General features: G+C 51.5%; 1 protein-coding gene across 2 annotated transcripts; it reads left to right on the forward strand.

Annotated features, from left to right (window-relative positions):
* The first annotated feature begins 1288 nt into the window (after positions 1 to 1288).
* On the forward strand, positions 1289 to 26232 carry TRIM3 (tripartite motif containing 3). 2 transcript variants are annotated; one of them, XM_077866687.1, is made up of 12 exons: positions 1289 to 1420; positions 9697 to 9862; positions 16081 to 16312; positions 16537 to 16688; positions 16901 to 17081; positions 17339 to 18071; positions 18206 to 18309; positions 23479 to 23646; positions 23836 to 24004; positions 24276 to 24346; positions 25387 to 25527; positions 25656 to 26232. In XM_077866687.1, the coding sequence occupies exons 2-12, from the start codon at positions 9732 to 9734 to the stop codon at positions 25806 to 25808; spliced, it is 2235 nt and encodes a 744-aa protein (XP_077722813.1). In that variant the 5' UTR covers positions 1289 to 1420; positions 9697 to 9731; the 3' UTR covers positions 25809 to 26232. The 2 variants fall into 2 exon arrangements, with proteins under 2 accessions (XP_077722813.1, XP_077722814.1); XM_077866688.1 differs by lacking the exon at positions 1289 to 1420 and adding an exon at positions 1513 to 1631.
* The last annotated feature ends 37 nt before the right edge of the window (positions 26233 to 26269 follow it).

Here is a 26269-nt window from a genome sequence, read left to right on the forward strand (position 1 = left end):
GCTCCCTAACAGCACTTTGGTTCAGTCCACGCCCAGGTACTGTCACTTCTGTGCTCCCTGGCAGAGGAGAGTTCCAGAATTTTTCAAAATTCTCTGCTACCTCTCTGGAGGACTGGAGGAAGAGGACAACCCAGCCAGCAGGTTCTCCTAGCACTGAGATCCCTGCAGCCTGATTTTGCTCTTTGTCACAGATACTGCAGCTCCCAGGCAGGCTTTCTGGGTTTCGGTCAGCCTGCAGCCGTCTGACTGGAGCTTGATTATTAGATTGGGTGGTTCACATACAGATAGATTCCCCCCACCCAGGGGACTTTCAACCAGAAAGGTACTGAATCTCCAGGTGACGAGGCAGGCTCTGAAGCAGAGCTCAAACCCTGGTTACACCACTTCCTAGCCGAGTTAGCTGATCAGGGCTCATGTCTGGGAAGCCAGGGGCCCTCAGTGCTTCCCCTGTAAAACAGCTAATAAAAGAAGATACCTATTAAGATCATGAGTATTAAAGGAGACAATATATGTAAAGTGATTCGTTATGTTTCTGGCACATAATAAGCACTCAGTCCCCGTTAACTGTTATTATAATTTTCCACTGGGGCTGCTTTTCCACAATGTGATGATCCTGAATTGCTCTGGTTTTGGGAGTGTGGAAGGGAATTGCTGGATGGTCCGAGCCATAATCTCCTCGCGAGGGGGCTCCTGAGGGAGAGTCGGGCGCACAGAGCCCAATCAAGTCCTCCTCCCCCCTTCGCCCCGCCCGCCCCCTCTAGCGCTCGGGTACTGCCCTTCCACCTGGGGGGCCGCTGGCCGCGAGGGCCCGTGCCCCCGCCGCCCCGCGCAGCTGGGAGCACACTGCAGATTCCGAAGGAGCCCCCCGGGAAGGCCGGGAAGTGCGCCCCCGGGAGGGCCCGCACCGGCTCCCCGAGTCCCAATCTCTGCCGTCCGGCGGCGGCGGCGCCTTGGCCGAGCCTCAGCCCAGCCCCGAGACCTACTACGCCGCCCTGGCCCGGAGCGGCCGGGAACGAGGAGCCGCTGGCCGGGGATCCGGGGCCGGGGATCCGGGATCCGGCTCGCGCTCCCCAGCCGGCCGGCCGCGGCAGCTCCCGCAGGCGCCCCGGGGCGGGGGGGGGGGGGGGCGGGGGGGCCGGGGCGGGCGGGGCCTCGGCGGCGGCGGGCGGGGCGGGGGTGGGGCCTCGGCGCGCGAGCCGCCCCCTCCCCCGGCGGGTCCGCAGCCCCGCCCCGGCCCCTCCCTCCGGCCTGTGCGGCGGGTCCGGCGGCGGCGCCGGCGCGGGGACAGGCGGAGGCGCGGGGCGTGGGGCGGCGCCGCGGGCAGGGCCGGGCGGTCGGGCGCTGGCAGCGGGGGCAGCGCCGCGGGCCGCTCCGAGTGGCCGCAGCCTGGGCCTCGGTCCTCCCTTCCTGCTCCGCCGCGGTGAGTGCGACGGGCGGCCCCCGGGGGTGCATTTGTGTCCCTGTCTGCCCGGCCCCGGGTCCGAGCCCGAGCGGCGGTGTGTCTGTCCGAGCGTCTGCGGGTGGGGGCACAGATGCTTTTCAAAAGCTGTGTCTGTCTCGGTCCACGTGAGGCGTGTCCGTGTCCGTGCGAGCAGTGGGGGGATTCCTCGGGCTGTGGCTGCTCACGTGAGGTCCGTGCTAGGGGGGAGGCGCGGGTGGATGGGTGATGGTTGCTTGGGGCGCGGGGTCTGGGAGCTTGTGTGTGTTGGCGGAGGTGTCGGAGGCTGCGGCCGAGGGTGGCGGCGGGGTGGCGGGTGGGGTTGCTGAATGGGACTCTGGAATCTTGTGGCCCAGCTCGTCGGAAGGGTTCCTTTCTCCCTGGTGCAGACACCTCCGCCCCTGGCTCCCCGCTCCATCCTCCTCGGCACCAAGAAGCCCACCAGCCGGGGTGGAGGACCCTCTTCCTCCTCTAGCACTGGTCCCTGGACGGGAAGCCTCATCCGGAGGCTGCTTGTTGTAGGAAAGGACCCCTCTGGTTCCCCTTCAGCCTGGGCCCCGCTTGGAGGACCCCAGGCCCCTCCCTGGTCCTAGCCTCCTCCCTTCTGGACTTGGCTTCAGATCTTGGGCTGCAAACCTGCAGGGACAGATGGTTGCAGGTTGGAGGGGCAGGCTACACCCCAGGGAGGTCGGTCTGACTGCGGGCAGGTCCTGGGCTTGTTCCTGGTGTGGGGGTCTCTGATGTGGACAGCATAAACCCAGGACTAGCACCAGCAGGAAGGTGAGATCTGGGAGGCTGGAGTGGGTGCAGAGGTCTTTTTCACAGGTCTTTCCCTGCTTGTCTGTCCAGCTCGCCACGGCCCATTCATCCCCTAAGTAGGGCTCTGGTTTGCTGCAGAATTGGAGTCAGAGCTGCAGGCCTGACAGGTGCCCTGCCTCTCTTGGCTTGCATGCCTCCAGTGACAGAGCACTTAACTACCTTCTGCTGTGGAAGAGCTTTTTTATGTTAAGTAGAGGTCTTTTTCCCTGGAACTTTGTTTACTTGTCTTGTTATTGCCTGTGCTTTTGCCTCTCTGTCTGGTGAGAGGGAACTGCAGTGATTTAAACATGGCTCTCCTGTCACCAACATATACTGAGCACCCTCTGTGTGCCAGGTGCTGCCTCAGCCACTTAGGGGACAATGACATTCTTGCTGAGAGAAGAGCTTGAGTAAAGGCCCATAGTTGTGAACACAGCCTGGGTTCAGAAAAACAGAGCAAAACCATATGGCTAGGGTATAGGGTGCCCAGGGGGAGTGTTATGGGTGCCCTAAACTTAGCAAACATTTGTTTTGGAAGGGAGGTGGGGGCAACTGCAATCACCCTCCAACACAGCTAACCGTACTGTAGGAATCAGCAATCAAATCCTGAAGATGGGATTTAATCATGGCACATATTATAGTCTGTAGGGACCTTTGGCTAGAAAGAGAACCTTGGGAATCGCAGATTTGGGAAACAAAAAGACATCGCCCCCCCCCCATCCCAATTTACAAGTAAGGAGATGGAATAGAAACTTGCCCAGAGTCTAACCTTGCATTAGTGACATTAGTAACAGAGTCAAGACTAGCTCCTAAATCTCCTGACCTTTTAACTGAGATACATTTTAGAGGCAGAATCAAGGATATAGTCATAGCTGGTATCTGAAAGGTAAAAGAACGGGGAGAATGGAGAAGATTCCCATCTATGTAGAGATGTCCAAGCTATCTATGGTTGATACATGGGCCTGGTGTTCAAGACAGTTTTCTCCACAGGAGATAAAGTTTTGGGAGTCAAGAGGATAGTAGCTGAAACCATGGGAGGTGATATTTCCCAGGCAGAGTATGAAACTAAGAGAAGAGGTCCTGGATCAAAGCCCTGAGGAGTTAGACATTTAAGGAATGGGCAGTGAAGGCACAGCTGGAGAGGCAGTTGGAGAACCTGTATCAAGTGGATCATGAAAACATCTAGTATAACCTCTGCCCTTTTGAGTCTTGCTATCTTGCCCCAACTGGTCCATGTTTCTTAATTTTTCATGTTTCTGTACCTTTACTCACTGTTTTCCCAGTGTACCTATCAAGCTGCTACAAGAGTCTGTTCATATATCCCTTCCTCTGGAAGCCTTTTTTATTCTCCTTCACCACTTTCAGAGTTAGATACTTCCTCCTTTTTCTGGCCATAACAGTTTGAATATGTCAGTATCATGACACCACATTATAGTCATGTATTTCCGTGTCTCTTTCCCACACCAGTCTGAGACTTGTGAGGGACAAGGAGTGCATCTGTTTCAGTTTTGTGTCTCCAGTTTCCTGTTTAGGAGCCTGGTCCAGAGTATGCCCAGGGCAGTCTGATTCTTTGATAGGTTGATCAGCTGATTGGACCGTTCACCCACCTGCTCAGTCTGGCAGTTGCGGGGGTGATGGCCCTGTGGATTTCATCACTTTCCATCCCTGCCAATCTTACTGAAAGGATTCCTTGGTTTTCAGGACTTTACTTCCTCCAGAGCTTTATGTGTTCCTGAGAAACCCCCAAAACTGTAACCTGCAGTCATTGTCATTTTGTTGAGGTCTCAAATGATCAAATACACTTGGGGGCTAGTGTACAGGAGTGAGTCATTTTAAGAACAAAGTGAGCCTCGCTGACCTCTTGCATCATTTTTTTTTTTAACAATGCCTTGGTCACCTACCTCTAGCCACAGCTGTGTAAATCATGTGTACCGGGACTCTCGTGAGGTTGTAGGAGAAAGTCATCGGGAAAATGGGATGCTGTTTGAGAATTTGGAGAAACTGAAAAGCCTTGAAACGTATCCTTTGCAGATGCCGAGGATCTGATGGAGTCAGCAATGGCTTTCTTCATTTACTCACAGTTAACTTCCTTCTCAGCCCTCTGGATCTGGCTTCCTCTCCTCCAGCCTCTGGAAACCATACTCCTTAAAGCTAATGACAGTTTCTTTTTGGCTTTAGATCCTAGGGCCTCTCTGCAGCATTTCACTGTTGCCTTATCCATGAAGCTTCTTCTCCTTTGATCTTCATGATATCTCTCCTTCCTGTTTCTCCTAGTTTCTCTGGCCACACCTTTTCAGTTTCTTTACAAACAAGCTTTGTTTTCTGGGCCTATCCCTTAAATGTTGAGGTTCCTCGGGGCACGGTCCCAGGCTCTCCTTTCTCTCCTTATACTCTGAGTGATGTCAGCCAATTCCATGGCTTTAGGCACCATCTCTACACCAATGACTCCAGAATCTCTATCCCCGGGCCGATCTCTTTCCTAGGCTTTCCCACCTCCAACTGGACTTCTCCATTCAAATGTCCCATAGGCACCTCAGATTTGTCTTAGGGAAACACTGAACTTATCATCCTTTCATTCAGCGGCTCCTCTTCCAGATTTTCCAAGCCAGAAAACAAGGAATCATCTCTAATTCTTTCTTGTCCGTCTACTCTTCACATGACACCAATCAGTCATCAAGTTCTGTTGATTCTTCCCTATGAAATCAACTTCTCTGCATCTCCCCTTGGCTACTCCCCTAGTCAAGGCCACCATCAGCTCTCCTGTGGAATATCATGCAGTCTCACCTTTGTCCTGGTGACGCCCCTAAACTAATTTTCACACAGAAGTAAAAAAAAGTGACTCTTGTGCCTCTATCACTTTATATGTAAACCCTCTCTACCCATCTTTCCCAACCCACGTAACCCAACGTTTCCTTTGCTCTTTGGATAAAACCTTAATTCCCAAGCAGGGAAGAATAAAGTCTAAACTCCTTAGTAAGGCCAACCAAGCATTGTGTGATCTAGCCCCTGCCTACCACTCCACCTCATTTCTTTTTTTTTTTTTTTTTAAGATTTCATTTATTAATTTGAGAGAGAGGGAGAGCACAAGCAGGGGGAACAGCAGGCAGAGGAAGAGGGAGAAGTAGGCTCTACACCAAAGAGGGAGCCTAATGTGGGACTCGATCCCAGGACCCCAGGATCATGACCTGAGCTGAAGGTAGATGCTTAACTGACTGACCCACCCAGGTGCCCTCTACCTCATTTGTTAGCCCTCCTCTGTTACAGTATGTGACTCAGTCTCCTGATGTAGAAGGCACCATCCTCTGTAAGTTACTCATCCTGGAGCTCTCAGTGTGAGTGTCACTTTCTTTAGGAGAACTCTCTTGACCCCCAACCTCCAGAAACCCCCTTCCCCTGCCCCAGCTCTAGATTAGGTGAGTTCTGTGCTCCTGTAGCAAACTGCTTTCCCACATAGTCTTCTATGTTGCATTGCAGTAATCTATTTATTAGATTGCAGAATCCATGAAGGCTGCACTGTGACTATTTATCTTTGTATTCCCAGTCCTAGCAGAGTTGTTGAGTGAATGCTGAATGAGGAAATGAGGTGCCTTTAGAACTGAGCCATAAAAGATGGGTGGGGTAAGGGATGCAGGGATGGCAGTGGGCAGCCCGAGGAAGGAGTGTGAACCCTCAGCTCTGAGTTCAAGATCTTCCAACTTTCCACTGTGGAAAACAGTCCACCTAAACCATTACATGAAGGACCTTGGGGGCAGATCTCTAAGACATGGTGGGATGGGAGAGGTGGGAGTGGGAACCCAAGACAAGAAGGGAATCTTAGTGATTCAGGCTGGGGTATGGCCTTAGCGGTTGCATGCCCAGCAAGTCTGGGTGGGGAACTGAAGCAGGAAGGGGAAGGGAGGGAGGAGCTGCCTGTCCTTGGATGTAGCCCAGTCCCCGCCCCTGTGTGACAGGCTGAGAGAGCCCTTTGGGATTGGAGAGAGGTGGAGCCTGATGTCCAGCTGCCCCAGCAGTACCCAGTAGGCTACTCCTACTCTTCCTCCCAGCCACTCCTACTTTTTCTCCTAGCCCTCCCCTTCACCAGACAGAAGCTTCAGCTTGGCTCCCACCTCCTAACCTTCCACCAACCCTCAGCCTGTCCTCCTCCTGCTCTGTTGTCCTGGTGTTAGGTCTCTCTGGAGAGAGAACCTCAGAATCCCAGTGAGCATCAGGAGAGGATGCTCTCAGAGATGCCCTTCCTATCCCAATCCTACTCATGCCCACCCTTATACAAATATAAGACATATGCAGTTCAGCCCTTCTTCTGCTCCTCCCCAAACCTGAAGAGGGTTCTGGACTGGCCCCCACAGCAGACAGACATGCATTCATTCATTCATTCATTCACTCCCTCACTTGTCCTTACAGAAGCCCATGATGCATCTAGCTGGGCACAGATAGTTGTTACGATCGTAGCCACTGCGTGTTTTGAAGTAGTCCAGTTCTGCCTCCCTTCATGGCCACATTTCTCTCGAGAATTGTCTACAGCCACTATTGTTCAAGTCTTCATCTTTACTCATCACTCAGCTACTCTAATGCCATTGCTTCCCCTACTGTGCCACGTAGCCAAACTGGTGGGCATCCCAGTCTTCATCTGCCTTCATCATCCCTTCATTCTTGAATCACTCTCTTCCTTGGATTTATTTGGTTCCACAGTCTCTTGGTTTTCTTCCACCCCTTTGGGTTCTTCACTCTCCACTCTACTCTCTGTCCCTAGGTGGCCTCATCCATTCTCATCGTTTTAAGTGTCATTAATATGCCAATCCTTCTCAAATGGTAACCAGCCAGATTCTATTCTACTCAGCTTATATTCTATTCCTTTCTTGACATCTCTACCTGGACATCATATAGAAAGTCAAACTTCACATGCTGAAAGGAGAGTGCTCCACAGCAGTTCCTCAGCTTTCACTGTCTCTGAGCATGGCCTATCATTTGCTCAAGGGAGTCATTATTGGCATTCTCTTTTCCCTCTCACACCCAATCCATTGTGATGTCTTTTTTAAAAAATATTTTATTTATTTATTCATGAGAGAGAGAGAGGCAGAGACATAGGCAGAGGGAGAAGCAGGCTCCTGGTGGGGAGCCCAATGCAGAACTCTATCCCAGTACCCTGGGGTCATGCCCTGAGCCAAAGAGATACTCAACAACTGAGCCGCCCAGGCGCCCCTTCATGATGTCTTTTTGATTCAGCCTCATGAGTATTTCTCAAATTAGTCTACCTTTTTGCCTATATCTCTGCTAATACCAAACATCATCTGACAGGAAGAACTGAGGTAGCTTCCTCACTAGTCTCCCTGCTTCCACTCTGGCTCCTCCTCAATCCTCTTAGCTACCAGAGGAGCTTTTAAATTTATTTTTATTTTTTTTGTAAATTACAACATCCCCCTTCCTCCCCTAGGGTAAAGTCCAAAATTTTAAAGTCAAGGTTCTTGGTGCACTCATTTTATCCTACCTTCCCTAATTCACCTCTTGCCTTTTATTCACTTTGCACTGACCACATAGTCCTTTTGGGTTCCCAGTGAACCTTCTACCTAAGAACTTTCATTCCTGCCATTCCTTCAGCCCAGAATGATTCCCCTCCATCAATCTTTGATGCCCCATCCTCATCCCTACCATTTTCCTTCCATTCTTCAGAGCTCAGCTTAAAAGTTACCTTGCTGGGAGAGGCCCTCTCTGATCACCCAAACAAAAAAAATATTCTTCCTCATAGGATCCTTTCTTCTTTATAGCACTCTCCTCCCCTACAATTTGTAAATATGTAGTTTTAAATTTTACTTTTAAAATATATGTCAGGGCATCTATGTGGTGCATTCAGTTAAACATCCAACAGTTGGTTTCAGCTCAGATTGTGGTCTCATAGTGGTGAGATCAAGCCCCATGTTGGGCTTCTTGCTCAGCATGGAGTCTGCTTGGGATTTTCTCTTTCCCTCTCCCTCTGTCTCTCCTGCTAGTGCATGCTGTCGCTCTCTCTCTAAGATAAATAAACGTTTAACAAATAAATAAACAATAAAATAAATGTCACCACCTCCCCACCGCAAGGACAGTGACCATATCTATTTTGTTTATCACTCTTTCCCCAGCGCCTGCACAAAGTAGGCACTTAACAAATATTTGTTGAATTATGGAATTAATTCAGTAAATATTGATCAATCCTTATGTTGGGCTCTGTACTAAGTGTTAAGAATAAAATAATAAGATATACTGTCTGCCTTCAAGAACTCTGCATGTAGTGGAGGAAACAGAGAAGTAACAAGGAAATTGCAGTAGAGCATATCCAGGCTAGAATGGAGGAGTACAGGGTGCGGAGGGACCTAAAGGTAGGATAGCTAACCCAGACTTCAGGAAATCAGGGAGGGCCTTCTGGAGGAAGTGACATTTATGTGGAGACCTGAAAGGTAAGTGGGAGCCAGCTAGGCAAAGGGGAGCTTGGAAGAGGATCTCAGGCAAAGAGAACAGAAGGTGTGACTGCCCAGAAGCAAAAGAGAACAAGGAGTTTTCCGGGAACTGAAGAGACACCAGTGTGACTGATTATAGAATCATGAGACATGAGGTAGTAGAGGGAGGTATGGGCCAGACACAGCTAAGCCTTGTTGGCCGCTCCAACGAGTTTGGACATTGTCCCCTGGACAATAGAAAGAACCATTGAAGGATCTTAATAGGGAGGAGGTGACAAGGTGGAACCTGTGTCTTAGGAGCCTCAGTTTAGTTGCGAGGGAGATGGATATTAGATGGATAAGAGGCACAAGTGAAGAAACAAGGGTACCAGTTAGAAGGCTGTCACTATATCACAGGACAGATTTGGTGGCAACCTGAACTGAGGGCAGTAGATGTGTGGTTGGAAAAAAGGACATAAGATATTCGGGAGGCAGACTCCACAAGACCTGATACTGACTGGATGTGGATACTGATATTGAATGTGATCCCAGGCAGTCGTGCTGAGGGCTGGGTCAGAGCTTAGGAAGAAGAGCTGTGGGAGAGACCCTCCATGAAGAAAGCCCCCTGGAGGAAGATTTGGGGAAGGCAGAGGAAGTGAAGGGTGGGTGTCCTTGAAAGTGGGCATCCCTGTACTGTGCAGTCAGCGTGCACTATTGCAAATTCTCAAAACATCCGTTTGAGGTATGCACTATTCCCACAATTGCAAATTAGGAAACTGAGGCTCAGAGAGGTTATATGAATTGTCTGAGGTTACATACCTGGTAAGAGGCTTTGAAACCCAATCTAACCCTAAGTCTGGTTTTAACCAGAGCGCCATGCTCGGAGGTCACTGGGCCCACCTACTTCACCCTGTTCCCTCCTGATCTCTGCCTGTCCTGCCTCTGGCAGGGAAGAAACGGGGTTAGTTCTCTGCAGGGGAATTTGAGTGGTGGGGATTGGGTGGGGAGAGGGAGCGTGGGCTTCCCTGGGGCTGACCGTCTCTCTGTACGCAGGCTGGTGTGAGTGGCAGGAACCCTCCGTGGGCACCATGGCGAAGAGGGAGGACAGCCCTGGCCCAGAGGTCCAGCCGATGGACAAGCAGTTCCTGGTGTGCAGCATCTGTCTGGATCGGTACCGGTGCCCCAAGGTTCTGCCTTGCCTGCATACCTTTTGTGAGAGGTGAGGGGGTGTGTGTACCAGGGAGGGATGAGGACCTTGCAGGCCCCCCTAAGAGGGGTGGCATGTGTAAACCTATAGGAGATAAGGGAAGTGCATACACATGGAGGGGAGCAGATGGACCCTAACCTGCAAGAGATGAGGTTTTGGTGCAAGAACGTGTGAGAGGCCAGAAGCTGCTGACCCTGGGTCATAGTACCTGCCCTTTGCCACACCTCAAGGCAGCTTTCAACACTGCCAGAGAAATCAGACAGAGCGGAGACTCTCCACGAGCTGCAGCACCCGTGGGAGGACAGATGAGGGTCTTTCCTTCCCCGCTTGTCTTCATGGTTGTTCTGAGGCCCTGAATGAAAGGCATCACTCCCCACCTTTAGGCTTTTATCCGTTATTTATTCATTCTACAGCTATTTATTTATTGAGCATCTACTATGTCCCAGACTGTCCCAGGCATTGGGTATGTTAAGCAAACTGATGTAATACTTGCTCTTAGACAGCTTACAGTGTAGTTAAGGAGAAAGAGAGTCATCAAACTGTCCTACAGCCAGACTGCAGATAAATATTGCCCCTTCATAAGGCTGCAAATAAAGTGGTAAGCTACGAGAGTTTATGGTTTAGAGAATGAGGGAAGGCTTCCCTGTGCGACCTGGAGGATGCACTAAGTGATGTTAGCAAGTTAACAAGTGGTACAAGCATTTGAGGCAGAAATGGGAAAAGGCATGTGGAATGAGGGAGTGTGTCAGGTAAGAGGGCCTGGAGGAAGTCTGCTGAGGCTGGAGCAGAGCTATGTGATTGAGGTGGTAGGGGTGAAGCTAGAGAGGCAGGTGGGACTCTCACCACAGGAGGCTTGGTAGACATGTTAGAGAATTTTGCCTTTACCCTGAGGTCCCCATGAAGCCTTTGGCCCCTGGGTCTTCTTGCCATTGCCTCCACCCAAGCCTTCCCACTGCCTCCTGCCTTCACTGAAAGCTGCCTCTGTCACAGGGACACGCTTTTCTTCCAACCTCACCGCTCTTTAAGATTTCAGCTCTACTCTCTCACCCCATCATCAACTGGAAACAGTCTCAGCCTTCTGGTCTATTCCAAGCTCTTCCATCAACCTGATGACTTCACTACTCACTTGGGCCTCTTGGTTCTCGACTGTTTCTCCAGGGACATCCTCCAGACCACCTCAGTCTACACTCTCCCAACTGTGTCTGGAACTTGCCATTACCCAGAATAATATCACCTCTGTGGTCATAAACTCTGGTATCCCCTTCCTGCTCCCATTACCCCATTCCCACTCTAGCAGCTTTGACTGGGTATAGACGCCCAGCCCCCTCAACTGCTCCCTCTCCCAGCCACCAGCTCCATCCTTTCTTACCCATGCCAGGCCCTGTGGCTGACCACCTGACTGGCTGCCATAATTTCCTCAGGTCTTTGTTCTTTTCTGAACCCACGCAGCCGCAGCTGATGCTCAACCCTGGATCAGAACTGTAATTGGACATCTCTGTACCTCCTCCTAGGCCCAGTTCACTGAGCTCTCATGGAGAAAATAAGTGCCTGAGAAATTATAACAGTAACTACAATATATCAATTGCTTAGTATCTGCCAGGGACTGGCTAAGTGAAATACATGTATTGAACTGCTTAATCCTCACAATAGATACTTTGTTATCCTCATTTTAGAGGGGAATAAACTAGGGTTAAGAGTCACTGAGTAATTAAGAAATGTTTCTGAGGTTCCACAGTAAGTAAATAGCTGAGGTCTGAATGTCTGAATCCAGGTTTGACTTCAGGGCCTTCACTCTTAACTACTACTCATTCATTTATCCCTCAGTCCCTGCTGTCAAAGAGCTTTACTCTAGTGGGTGGTGACTGACAGTAAGCAAGCAAATAATCAAACAGGAGAGGTGCAGCAAAGTTCTTTGCAGGAAATAAAGAGGGATTGAGTGGGGATGGTTGGGCCAGGGGCTACTCTACATAGAATCATCAGGGAAGGCTTCCCTGAGGAGGTGACATTTGACCTGAGGCCTGAGGATGAGGAGATTCACTTGCAGATTGGCCCATGTAGTGGGAAAAGCCAGTGCCAAGGCCTTTGGGAAGGGGTAGAGATCTGGGCTATACTCAAAAGAAGTGAGTATAGCTGAATGAGGAGGATGAAGTGAGGTCCAAAAGCATCAGGATAGTTTGTGGAGGAACTTGGTGGTTTTAGGAGAGTGTTTAGATTTTATTCTAAACACAACGGGAAACCATTGGAGGAGGGTTTTTGTTTTTGTTTTTTGTTTAGGCAAGGAAATAACGTGACATAAATTAGATTTTAAAGCTCCCTCTGGCTGCTATGTGGAGAATGGATTACAGAGGTGCAAGAATGGAAAGAGGAAACCGGTTAGGAAGGTAGTATAAGCCAGGTATGCTCAACACATAGGAAGGAGATCTTGATGAGTTTGCAAATATTTTGCTGAGGAAACCCCAAATTCAGTGAGCTGGGCAGAGAGCTGCAGGGAGACAGATTTTAATGGCTGAAATTCAGATAGTAGGGTTGATGCAGAGATTGGCAATGAGAAACGGGAGGTAGGGGTAGCATGGGAGAGGACAACTGAGGTGAAGTGGAAGAAAAGATCACTGGTTGTGCGAAGGTCAAAGAATTGAGATTCTGATGGTGGAGGGGTCACCTTGCGGATGTCAGAGCCCTTGAGAGTGATGACAGGAGTTTGTGTGTATGTGTGTGTGTGTGCACGTGGGCGCACACATAGGGGGTGGGGTGGGGTGGGGTAGTGCTGGTGGGGGCAGTCTTGGGGGTGGCAGTAACAGAAGAAGAGAGTGAGCCAGAAGAGTCATTGGGCAAGCCACCATGAGGCCACTGGAGATAATAACAGGAGGGTGGTATAGACAGAACACATGAGCTTCCAAGGAGCTGTAGAAGAACAGAAATGTTCCAGCTGCGAGCGAGGAGAGTTCAACCCCACCTTCTGGCCCTAAGGAATGTGGAGTGTGAGACAAAACCACTCTCTACTTGACACGACTGCTGGCAAAACTAGGTCACAAATTAGTTAATATTTGTGAAGCACTTAGAATCGTGCCTGGCACACAGTGTTTATTGAATAAATAAAAATTAATTAATGCAGATCCAGAGGTGTAGAGAACATTAAGAGAAGAAATTGAGGATATGGGAAAGTATACACCATGCAGATAGATCTCCCCTCTATAGATTCATGGTCTCCAAACACAGCCAGGGGCTGTGTTTCTAGAAAGCTTCATCTCCTCCTCCCTTCAGTGACTAATCCCAGCCTTTACCAGTCTCCGGAACCCCTCCTTTGCTCTTGGCAGCCCATCTTGCCTGAGGGAAGCAAGGCATCCTCTCTAACTTCACCCCTGCGCTCAGGTACATCCATCTCTCTTTCCCCCTTCCCCCACGCAGAGAATGGGGTCCACTCCTCCTCCTCAGGCCACCTGGAGCCATTACCCCCTCCCAGAGTCCTGTCCGTGTTTCTTCTTGTCTCTGCTGGCTCCTCAATTTATAAACATGTTCAGGCTCCCATTACAAACAGATAGGAACTCTCCTGTGTCCCTTCATCTCCTGCAAGCTGCCATGCAGTCCCTCATGCCAAGCCCCTTCTTCCTCAAACCCCCAACCTCCATTCACTCTTAACCAGCAGCAGTCAAGCTTTCTTTCCTCTGGCACCGCCCCCCCCCCCCCCCCCAATTTTCTTTACAGACAAAACTACTCTCACACTGGGCAAGTTCAGGGGGCCTTTCCCCAGTCCTTACCTCCCCTGACTCCTCAGGCACTTTCACACTGATCAGGATCCTTCACCTCCTTCTGGAAATGCACTACTTACTTTGATGCCTTATCAGTGCCTCTCCTCCTACTTCTCTGCTGGTTCCTCTTTGCTCTCCTCATTCAGTATTTGTTCTGCCCTGCTCTTGTCACTGACTATGCCTTTTGGGTTGATCTCATCCTCCCCTGTGGCTACAGAGGCTACCTCAATGTTGATGGTACCCCATCTCTCTCTGCCTTTTCCCCACCTGTCCTACTACCCAGATGTCCTGCTGTTCCAGTAAACTCAGCCAGGTCAAAGCTGAACTCCTTTATAAACCACTCCTCTGTCTGTGTTTCTCATCTTAGTGACTGTCACCACCATCCAATCCATCTTCTAAGCTAGGAATCTGGGAGTCAACCAAGACTCATCTCTCACTCCCCATATCTACTCAGACCTAACACCTCCCACTGCTGTACTTCTTAAATGCTTCTCAAATTTGTTTTCCAGCTCCTAGTCTACATTGCTACTGCCTAATTCCAGGTTCTTCTCATCCACTGCAAGATCTCTTACAAGACTATTGTGAGAGCATCTTGGCTAAGCACATGTTTTGCCTTGGATTTGAGTCCAGGCTCCAGTGCTCACTAGCCTGTTACCTTGGATGACTTACCCTTTCTGAGTCCATTAACATAAACATAAGGCACAGAGCAAGGCACCTGGCACATAGTACTTAATAAACAGTAGCTGGATGCTGCTGCTGCTGCTATCTGCTGTCTCATCACATTCAAATTCATGTTCCACACAGAGGCAATGAAGAGGATAAAATGTAAAAGTGGCTATACCATGCTCCCGGTGTTCCCTGTTGCTATCGGGATAATTTCTTTCTTTTTCTTTCTTTCTTTCTTTCTTTCTTTCTTTCTTTCTTTCTTTCTTTCTTTCTTCTTTCTTTCTTTCTTTCTTCTTTCTTTTTCTTTCTTTCTTTCTTTCTTTCTTTCTTTCTTTCTTTCTTCATTCTTTCTTTCTTTCTCTTTCTTCTTTCTTTCTTTTTTAGATTTTCATTAATTTATTTGGGAAAGAAAGAGCAAGTAAGAGAAAGAGCAAGCAGAGGTGGGGGAGGGGCAGAGGTAGAAGGAGAAGCAGACTTCCTGCTGAGCAGGGAGCCTGAAGCAGGGGCCAATCCTAGGGCCCTGAGACCATGACCTGAGCTCAAGGTAGACACTTAACCAACTGAGCCACCCAGGCACCCCTGGGATCATTTCAAAGCTCCTAGTATGGGCTATGTTACCTTGCATAACTGGCCCCTGTCTCTCTCTTAGACTTCTCTTACCATTTCTTGCCTTGGACTTGATTTCCACCCACCCCAAACTGCTTCCCTGCTTACATGATGCTGTTTCTGGCTACCTTCTATGTCTGGAACACCCTTCCTCTTCTCCCTGCACTTTTCTTTGGTTAGGCTAACAATGATTTATCCAGGAAGATTTAGCCTACACCCTCTGAAGCTTTTCCTGGCTTTTCTCTCCACTTGTACCTGGGGCCAGATGCCCTTTCTATGCATTTCCTTATCACTGTATGTATAGTAGTCTTTTGCTAGTAATAAATAATACTAATACCCTACAATATATAATGCTTGCTCTGAGTTGGCATGTAAGCTCTTTATTTTTTTTTTAAGATTTTATTTATTTATTCATGAGAGGCAGAGAGAGAGAGAGAGAGGCAGAGGCACAGGCAGAGGAAGAAGCAGGCTCAATGCAGGGAGCCGGATGTGGGACTTGATCCCAGAACTCCAGGGTAATGCCCTGGGCCAAAGGCAGGCGCTAAACTGCTGAACCACCCAGGGCTCCCCATAGCACTTTACATTTAATCCTCCCTCCAAAACCCTGTGAAGTCTGTGCTGTCTCCATTTTACACAGGAAGGATACTTGGCTCATAAAAGTTAAGTAACTTATCAGGGGTCACATAGTATAATAGATGACTGACCTAGAAATTGAACCCAGGCAGCCTAACTCCAGACCCATGCCCTTATCATTATACTATTTACTTCTATAAACTCTGACTTTTTTCCTCTGTAGACTTGGAAGTATTTTAGTGATGGGTACTGCGCTTTATCTGTTTATCCCAAGAGCTTGGCACAAATTTGGCAAGAGTAGGCAGTCGGTAAATGTTTAATGAGTTAATGGGGCTATTTGCACGTTTTCTATGAGAACGGTTTGTAAACACCTTGAAAGGTGAGCCTGTGTTTGTACACACTGTGAAGAATGCAGATCTGTCTGCTTTTCTGAGAGATCAGGGATGTGTTTTACTCACTTGTGAAAGGTGAGGCCTTTTACACCTGCTGGCAGGACAAGATTTGTGTGCCAACCAGAGAGATTTCAAAATGAAGTGTACACCTGTGAGGAGAAGGATTGGCATCCCTGGAAGGCGTGAGGAGGGGTGCACTGATTTTGCCCACCCCTCATCCTTTTGACTCCCCCTCCTCCCTGGCCAGATGCCTCCAGAACTACATCCCTGCCCAGAGCCTGACGCTGTCATGTCCAGTATGTCGGCAGACGTCCATCCTCCCGGAGCAGGGCGTCTCTGCACTGCAGAACAACTTCTTCATCAGCAGCCTCATGGAGGCGATGCAGCAGGCACCTGATGGGGCCCACGACCCCGAGGACCCCCACCCCCTCAGCGCAGTGGCTGGCCGCCCCCTCTCCTGCCCCAACCATGAAGGCAAGGTGGGCCCAAGCAGGCCCAGTGAGGCCAGGACTTGGGGTGGAGGGCAAGGAGAGGCTGGGAGAGGGGCTGAGGGGCTGAGGGTGAGAGGGCGTTTTGTTGGATAAGTGGTCCAGGTAGGGGGATGCACTTGGAAGGTGAGGGGCGAGGAGGGCAGAGCGGGCGGGGAGGAGACAAAGAAGCCTGGTGTCTAGCCATTGCCTGACTGGAGTGCTTATGCCGCCAGACGATGGAGTTTTACTGTGAGGCCTGTGAGACCGCCATGTGCGGCGAGTGCCGCGCCGGGGAGCACCGCGAGCACGGCACCGTGCTGCTGCGCGACGTGGTGGAGCAGCACAAGGCGGCCCTGCAGCGCCAGCTCGAGGCGGTGCGCGGCCGGTAGGAGCCTGGTGGGAACCGGGGCTGGCGGGGCCTGGGCTGGTGGGGCAGGGGAGGGACCCCGGGGAGGCTTAGAAATAAAACTCTTAGGGAGGGCGGGGAGGTCTCAGGTAGGGGATCTCCTCGAGGGCACAGTGGAGACCCCCTGAGAAGGAATGGTTTGGTGAAAGCATCCTCAAGCAACCGCGGTATGAGATGTTTCCCCTCCCTAGACTGCCACAGCTGTCTGCAGCTATCGCCTTAGTGGGGGGCATCAGCCAGCAGCTGCAGGAGCGCAAAGCAGAGGCCCTGGCCCAGATCAGCGCAGTCTTCGAGGACCTGGAGCAAGCGCTGCAGCAGCGCAAGCAGGCTCTGGTCAGCGACCTGGAGGCCATTTGTGGGGCCAAGCAGAAGGTGCGTCTGTTCACCCTTCCCTACCACTGCCCCTTGTGAGATGGCCTTGTTACCACCGTGCCTTCCCTGCTTTCCACGTCTGGGCACCCCGTTCTGCCTTCTGACCTGGCCCCGTAGGGAGGGCAATACCCGTGTCCCTTGTCCATACCCAGCCTCTTGCATTTCTTTCGTGCTGTAGTACTCTAAGTTCGTAAGGAATCACACAGACCCCTTCCGTGCCAGTCTGCGCACCCAACCCTCCCCTCACCCCTCCTCAGGTGTTGCAGACCCAGTTAGACGCACTGCGCCAGGGTCAGGAGCACATCGGCAGCAGCTGCAGCTTCGCGGAGCAGGCGCTGCGCCTGGGCTCGGCCCCGGAGGTGCTGTTGGTGCGCAAGCACATGCGAGAGCGGCTGGCGGCGTTGGCGGCGCAGGCCTTCCCCGAGCGGCCGCACGAGAACGCGCAGCTGGAACTGGTCCTCGAGGTCGACGGGCTGCGGCGCTCGGTGCTCAATCTCGGCGCGCTGCTCACCACGAGCGCCACGGCCCACGAGACCGTGGCCACGGGCGAGGGCCTGCGCCAGGCTCTTGTGGGCCAGCCCGCCTCGCTCACCGTCACTACCAAAGACAAGGACGGGAGGCTGGTGCGCACGGGCAGCGCCGAGCTGCGCGCCGAGATCACGGGCCCCGACGGCGCGCGCCTCCCGGTGCCGGTGGTGGACCACAAGAACGGCACGTACGAGCTCGTGTATACGGCACGCGCGGAGGGCGAGCTGCTCCTCTCGGTGCTGCTCTACGGACAGCCGGTGCGCGGCAGCCCCTTCCGCGTGCGGGCCCTGCGCCCCGGGGACCTGCCCCCTTCCCCCGACGACGTCAAGCGCCGCGTCAAGTCCCCCGGCGGCCCCGGCAGCCACGTGCGCCAGAAGGCGGTGCGGAGGCCCAGCTCCATGTACAGCACCGGAGGCAAACGGAAGGACAACCCCATCGAGGACGAGCTTGTCTTCCGCGTTGGTACGCGGGGGTGGAGGGCGGAGGGCCCAGCCGGGCGGGGGGGGGCGGCTCGGCCAGTGGGCCGGCGGTTCTCGAGCACCACTCAAGATGACCTCAGCCAATTGTTCTGTTTTCCTCCCCTGCCCTCCCCACAGGCAGTCGAGGAAGGGAGAAGGGCGAATTCACCAATTTACAGGGAGTGTCGGCAGCTAGCAGCGGCCGCATAGTGGTAGCAGACAGCAACAACCAATGTATCCAGGTAAGCGCCTTGCCAGTTCTCCCCTGACACCGGTGAAGGTTCTCAAACTAGACCTCCTGAAAAAAACAGAGCGTACCAGTCACCTCTTGAAAGATGAACCAATCCTTGAAGATAGTACCAGTCCTTAAAGAGCAATGAATCGCAGCACCATCCCTCACCCACCCACTTGCCATCCACTTCCAGTGGCCACAACCCTATCCAGCACCTTCGCAGTTAGGTGCCAGCGTTTTCCTGTGCTTGCAGCCTCTACCTCCCAGGCTGAGCCTCTGTCCACGTGAGCACCTGGACTCCAAAGATCTGGTTGATTCTGCATACCCCTCTGTCTCCATTGGAGCATCCACCTGACTGGCTTACTTTCTCCCCTGTCCCCACGTGGTCGGGATGCAGGCATTGCCCTCTCCTGCTTTCTTTCATCATACCAGCCTGGCCCTAGAGTGTCTCTTGTCCATGCTGGTCTCTGCAAACATCTGGTTGGCTAGTCAAGTGGGAGCGACTGATGAAGAGAGGTGTCTTCCAGAGGCTAAACTGTAGTGCAGCCTCAAACGTGGTCCTGCACCCAGCGCTCCCAGCCCCTCACATGCCTGATGAAAACATCTGCTCCACCAATGGGCGTGGCCTCACTCTGCACTTTGAGCTCCTTAAAGCCAGGAAGCATGATTTTCTCTCTGTATTCCTTGTAGTGAGCCCAGAGCCTAGTGACAGGCACCAGCTTGATAGAGCAGATAGCAGTTAAAAGCTTAGGCTCTGAAACCAGACACCTGGGCTTGAATCCTAGTCTGCCACTTACTGACAAGTCATGTGACCTCTCTGAGCTTCAGTTAGCTCATGTTAAAATTGGGAAAAGAATACCTTGTGGAGTTGCTGGGAGCATTAAAATGACATAATGCACGTTACCTGACACCTGGTGAACCTTCTAATGTTAGGTATTGTTAAAAATATCATTGTCCAGGTGGAGACTGTAAACAAAAGCCAGGAGGTAGGAAAGTGCCGGAGGGGGGTTGTTCAGGGAACTGGAAGAATCCTAGCCAGCTGGAGGTGGATTACTATTAGGAGCCGAGTAGCTGAGGTTATATTGTAAACAGTTTTGGAGAGGATGCTGTGGAATTTTTATTTTATCCTGTGCAGGATTGTTTCTAACTACCAGGCACTTCAGTTCTTGGAAACATTTTATCAGGTGGCTAAACCTTTCTTGAAGATCCTTGCTTCACAACATCTATAAACTTAAAGCTCTTCCTCACCCTGCCTGAATACCCGTGCCACAGGTCTGTCACCTCAGTGTCAGCTCCTCCCACTCCCTGCCTTCCAGGTTAGCAGGCTGAAGGTGCCAGGAACTCTTCAACAACCATTGTCCCAGTCCTGTCCAGCTTGCTTTTATTCCTGCCTTATTCCTGAGGGGAGAGGAATGGAGAGGTGCAGGGCAGCACATGGAAGCTTTCTGGTCCAGCCAAGATAGTGAGCGGATGGGGGGTGGAGGTGGTGCCAAGGCCCTACTCAGTCCCACCCTCCACCTTCCAACTCCTTTTCTCCTCCTTATGCCAGAGATGCCTTCTGGCCCCAAAAGCTGAAATTTGGGAAACTGTCCCTGGTGTGCACACACATGGACGTTCACATGCACACAAAGATGTTTGCTACTTTGTCTCCCTAATGAAGGACTGGGGAGTTGAGAGAGAGGGCCTGGGGCAGCCCCCTTTCCTCTCCAGACACCTGCTACTCCTACAGCAGGCCTCCTTGCTCCTACTCCACCTGTACCCCAATTTTATAACTGCTAGGACCTGGGCTCTCAGATTCCAGAGCTGAGTTACTGGGTTTTCCTTTATTTTGGGGTCCTCCAGCTTCATATGGGCCAGGCTCCCATATAGATGTTGCCTCCCCACCCTGTTCATGACGTTTGGTGACCTTGTGAACTTTTCCTCCTTTGGCTTGTCTATGGTGACAGCTGAGGCAAATCCCCTCGTAGTGCCTAATCAGCATCAGCTGACAAAAGAGAAAAAACATTTTGTGATTTTTGAATGAAGAATTTGATTTGTATATATTATATTCCTGTGTAATAGTTTTAGTCCAGAAATTTTATCAGCTTTTCTGTGAAAACTTGCTCATTTCCTTCAGGCAGAAGATTAATCACATTCTTCTCTGAGTTCCCTCGGCCTTTGCTACAGCACTTTTCATTCTTTATTAGAATCATTGGTTTGTCCTGTTGTTTCTTTTTAGTCTCTCTGCCCCACCCGCACCTTGCCTCTAGACTCAGATCCTGAAGTTACTTAGTGCTACTATCGTGTAGGAGAGAGGTGTTAAGGACCAAACTAAGGCACCAGAAGATTCTAGAGACGTTAAGAGGGCAAATATGGAGGCACCTGCATGGCTCAGTTGGTTAAGTGTCTGCTTTCAGCTCAGGTCATGATCCCAGGGTCCTAGGGTCAAGCCCCATGTTGGGTTTCTTGCTCAGAGGGGACCTTACTTCTCTCTCTCTCCCTCTGCCTGCTGCTGCTCCTCCTCCTCATGCTTGTGCTCATTCTCTCTCTCTCTCTCTCTCTCAAATAAATAAAATCTTAAAAAAGAAAGAAAGCAAATATGGCAGGTTTTGATGAGCCATCAGATGTCAAGGGAGAAGAGATCAAGAATAGCAGGACTTGGTGCCCTATGTAGCTGGTGCTGCCATTCAGGAGCAGGCCTGGGTATCAATTGGTGATTTCCCTTCTTCCCGCCCCCCCCTTCTGTACATGTTGAGCGGCTGTGCAGCAGGACTGGAGATGCCCAGTTCTGTGTGAGGCTGAGCCAAGGAATTTGTACATTTGTTGACTGACTGCTGTGTGCCCGTTGCTGTGCCAGCAGTGCAAATGCAGCAGCAAGCCAGGCAGACGGTCTCTGTCCCACCTGACGCTTACCTCCTTGGGAGACAAGAGTATTTAGCAGTTAGTTTGCAGGAGTGACAGTTGTTAATAGAACTGTGAAGCATATGGCATAGGCCTACCTTTATGTGTGTATATTGACTCAAGGGCTGGAGTTGGTCATGGGAAATTTCTCTGAAGAAGTGACCTGGAAATGTCTGAGAATCAAAAGATGAGTAGGAGTTGGCCAGGTGTCAGAGGTAGATAGGATAGGAAGGGAAGAGCTAGACACCACCACCTCCACCAAGCCTCAGTGTTGAGTTGGACCAAGCTGCCTAGACCAGAGGGGGAAGAATTGCAGCCTTGCTGCTGATCTAGCAGGACCTTTTAGCCCCTCTGACATCAGCTCTTCCACTCGAGGTGCCTCCCTGTCATGCTGGCTAATGCTGGCCTGCCACAAGAGACCAGGGCAGACCCCAGCCGCTGGGCTGGCCAGCCAGCTGAGGGCATGCTGGAAGTCCACGTCAGGAGGGATTGAGGTCTGCTGGTGGGTCCAGTTCAAACAGCCCTGCAGGCCTAAGAGATGGGGATGGGGCAGGGGCAGGGGGCCTAGGCCACTAAAGAAGGAGCAAAGCCAAGACCCAGAACTTGAGCTCCCCAAGGCTGCTCCTGGCTCATCTTCTGTCCCTAGAGCCTGTAACAAAGCCGAGTATGTGAGACTTGTATAGTGAGTGATGTTTTGGCTGTGAAGGAGAAATAAGAAGGCTTGGCTATAGAGGGAAGGAGCATTAAAGGAGGTGCTTTTAGGATGGGGAGACCTGAGCATGTTGGACACCTACTAAAGGAGGAGGTAGGAGAGGGGAAAAGTTTGGAAGGATTGCTCTGTCTGGGAAGAAGGCTCCTCGTCAGCCTCTTAGCCTGGACATACTCACCCTAGTCCACCACCCCACCTTTTCTTGTCTACTGCCAAGTATTCTTGTCTTCCTCCTATGTCTCCTGAGTCTATCTTTGCACCAGCAACTACCCTGGAACAAGCCATCATCACTTCTCACCTGGACTAATACATCACCTCTAACTGCCCAGCTAGTGTCCAGTTTAGACTCCTCCCTGCAGCCCAAGTATTCTTTCCTAAAAGCTCCCATGTGTTTTTTCCAACAGTACCAAGCAACTATCAGTGGACACTAACCAGGTGCCCTGCAGATTTAACTGAATTTTGACACTGTCTACTAGAGATAGCATCACTTCCCATAAAACTGTCCCCGCCTCAGATGCCAGTCACAAGTCCAGGTTGTTCCTTGTGCTTCTGACTGACCAGCTATAAATTGGAGGATCATACGACCCCCTCCTCAGGTTTGGTTAATTTGCTACAGTGACTCATAGAATTCAGAGGAACATTTAATTATGTTTACCAGTTTACTATAAAGGATACAGATGAACAGCCAGATGGAGAAGTACATAGGGTGAGGTCTAGAAGAATCTCTAATGTAGGAACTTGGTCCCTGTAGAACTGGGGCACACCGCCCTCCTAGCACCAACCTGGAAGCACATCAAATCTGTACCATTCCTCTCTTCTTCCCAGAGATGAGTGGGTGGGGCTGAAAGTTCCAACTCTTTAATGATTTGTTCTTTCTGGTAACCAGCCCCATCCTGAAGCTGTGTAGGAGCCCCATCCTGAGTCACCTCATTATCATGAGCTCAAAAGGGGCTCCTTGTGAATGGCAAAAGACACTCCTATTAATCAGGAAATTCCAAGGCTTTGAGGAGCTCTGTGTCAGGCACTGGGGACAAAGACCAAGTATATTTCTTGTTATACCACAAAAGCAGATCTCATCTTGTCACTCTCCTCTCACTTTCTCCAGAAATTTTCCGTGAATCCTCATTACACCCAGGAGAAAACCTTGTTCCTTCTGTTCATGGGAGTGCTCCCTGCAGTCCAGCCACCCTGGATGAGCAGTGCCCATACTGCACCCTGTGCCTTTTACCTACTGTTCACTCTGCTCAAATGCCTTTCCTCCTCCTTTACTGGCCAGTGTTGCTTTGTCTCTTGGCCTCCTTATTAGGCTGTTAACTCAGACATACCTCTCTTGGAACCTTCCCTGGCCATTCCCCCTCACCCCTGTCCTCTTCCTACAGTCTCTCTCCTTCATATCTGTGCTGCATGTGACCTCAGGTCTGCAGCCGTGTCTGATTCTTCCCTGTGCCCCCCAGCATGGTGTCAGTAAGTGCTCACTGAATGACTGAATGAATGGGGGGGGGGTTTCCTCCCTCAGGATCTTGCTCCCTTCCCTCTGTGCCCACAGTCTCTCCCCTCCTTCCCGCTCCTTCCCTTGCTCCTCTGCTCCAGGTTTTCTCCAATGAAGGCCAGTTCAAATTCCGCTTTGGGGTCCGAGGGCGCTCACCAGGGCAGCTGCAGCGTCCCACAGGTGTGGCAGTGGACACCAATGGAGACATTATTGTGGCAGACTATGACAACCGTTGGGTCAGCATCTTCTCCCCTGAGGGCAAATTCAAGGTAAGAGGCCTACTGCTGTCACTGTGCTCTGCACTTCAGATGGCCTGCCGAGGTGACCATTTTAGCGCCTCCTGGTGGTCAGGGCCCAGAATGGTCCATCCCTAGCCCCATGTTCTCCTTTAGTGGCAGGCTGGGACTATTCTCCCCATAAGGCAGGAGAAAGCCCCTAATGATATCCTCTTCCTCCAGACCAAGATTGGAGCTGGCCGCCTCATGGGCCCCAAAGGAGTAGCCGTAGACCGGAACGGACATATCATTGTGGTAGACAACAAGTCTTGCTGCGTCTTTACCTTCCAGCCCAATGGCAAGCTGGTTGGCCGTTTTGGGGGCCGTGGGGCCACTGACCGCCACTTTGCAGGTATTGCGGAACAATTCAGAGATCTATTCTGACATCCCAGCCCCAGAGAACTACCTTGGACACCCCAGACTTAACCACCCCTCCTCCTAGGTCTGGGCCTTAAAGGACGCCCTGCCTTCACTATACCTTAGGACCATTATCCCAGAGATAACCTGTCAGCCTCTGAGACCCCACTTCTTTTCTAACACCCCAGCTCTGTCAATCCAGACACTCTTCTCCATCCCAGTCAGTGTCCCAGCTCACTGCCCTAGAGACCACTTTGTATTTTCAGGGCCTCATTTTGTGGCTGTGAACAACAAGAACGAGATTGTAGTGACGGATTTCCATAACCATTCAGTGAAGGTCAGTGTCTTCCTTTCCTCCATGACAGCTGTCCCAACATCCTTTCCTCTTTCACAAGACTCCTCTCTCTCTCACCTTTTTCCCCTCCTTGAGGTCATTCATTGGAATAATAAACATTTATGGCATGTCTACTTTGTCCTGGGCACTATGCTAGAAGCTGGGGATACAGTGATGAATAAGGCAAATACACTATCTTTTTGCTAATAGTCTAGTAGGGAAGAGGTAAAGCAGCATATTACAGTGTATTATTATGTTACAGTTATGTGGTAGGGAAGTGCAGGGAACTGTGTGAGGGCATAGCTGAAACATTTGATTCAGGTGAGAGGAGAACCACCTAAAGGAGCAGGGGAATTAACTAGGAGGGAGAGAAGGAAAGGATTTGAGGCAAGGGGGACCAGAGCAGCGAAGAACTGGAGGCAGAAACCCTTCAGCATGCTCAAGAAACCACAAGTAGTTCTGACTGTGTTTGAAGAGGGGAGTGGTTCCAGTACTGATGAGCCTTGGTGCCCTGTTAGGGGACTTGCTTTCTTCCTGAGAGCCGTGGGGAATCACCGAAGGGTTGCAAGGAGCAGGGCAGTGCAGTCCTGTGTCTTGGAAAGATCACTCTGGCTGGGGCGAGACTAGTGTCAGGAAGATCAGTTTTTTGTAGTAATCTAGATGAGAAATGTTGAGGACCACTACAGTGGCCATACATACAGGAGGGTGCAGATTTGAGATAGAATCAGCTGGTTGTGTGAATTTGCTGGTTGTCATGCAGAGGAGGAGGTGGAGTTGAGAATGCCTCCTGGGCCAAATGGGTGTTGCCATTCACGGAGAAAGAGAGCTTGGGGGAAGTAGAGCTGTTAGGCTTGATAAGCCCAGGGGACATCAGCTGGAGATGTTCTGTAGGCAGTGGGAAGCATGGATGTGAAGCCTGGGAAGAAGGGGGCTGGAGCTGCAGATCTGGGGGTCCTCAGCCCTGGGGCTTTACCCCGCCTCCTCTAAGGCCCTGCCCTGTGCCTGAGGCCGGGTCCCCAGCCCCCAGCCCTTTCCCCTGCCAGGTGTACAGTGCCGACGGAGAGTTCCTCTTCAAGTTTGGCTCCCACGGCGAGGGCAATGGGCAGTTCAACGCCCCCACGGGAGTAGCAGTGGACTCCAATGGGAACATCATCGTGGCTGACTGGGGCAACAGCCGCATCCAGGTGAGGCCCAGGGATGGCATGGGGGTGAGGCTGCTTGCTGTGCTCCATGCACCCTTCCCCTTCCCCCCTGAAAATGCCTGCCATCTGCCCGGTCTCACCTCTCCCTCCATTGTCCACTCATTCCCCAGGTATTCGACAGCTCTGGCTCCTTCCTGTCCTACATCAACACGTCTGCAGAGCCACTGTATGGCCCCCAGGGCCTGGCACTGACCTCAGATGGACACGTGGTGGTGGCCGATGCTGGCAACCACTGCTTTAAAGCTTATCGCTACCTCCAGTAGCTGCATAGGGGCCCTGCCTGGCTCATGGAGGGACAGACATGGGGGGATTGGACAAGAGGGTCTGGCCAGGAGGCAGGCCAGACCTGGCAGCACTGAATGTGGGCCGTGGGCATGGGTGTGCCCGGTGCCCTCCCTCTCCCCCTCTCCCAACCCCACGGTTGCACTTTATTTATTCGGTTCTTGCTTTGGTGACTGGGTGGGCCTGGACTGTGGTCCCAAGGATGTGTGCAGAGCTTCACCCTACCCCCCACCCCATACACACCTGCCCGGTCCCCTCAGTCTGCTCCCCACCCCCCATCCTGGGGCCAGAACAGCCTCTTACTCCAGGGCAGAAGTCCCTCTGGTTGTCTCCCTACCACCCTATACACAGTGACAGAGACAGCAATACCCCACCCCCCATATTAAGTAAATGTGTTCACCAAGATGGTTTTGTTGCTTTCTTGTGGGGAGGGGCTGTGAGG

Source organism: Canis aureus, chromosome 23 (assembly GCF_053574225.1).
Source record: "Canis aureus isolate CA01 chromosome 23, VMU_Caureus_v.1.0, whole genome shotgun sequence".
In the NCBI taxonomy this organism is placed as follows: domain Eukaryota; kingdom Metazoa; phylum Chordata; class Mammalia; order Carnivora; family Canidae; genus Canis; species Canis aureus.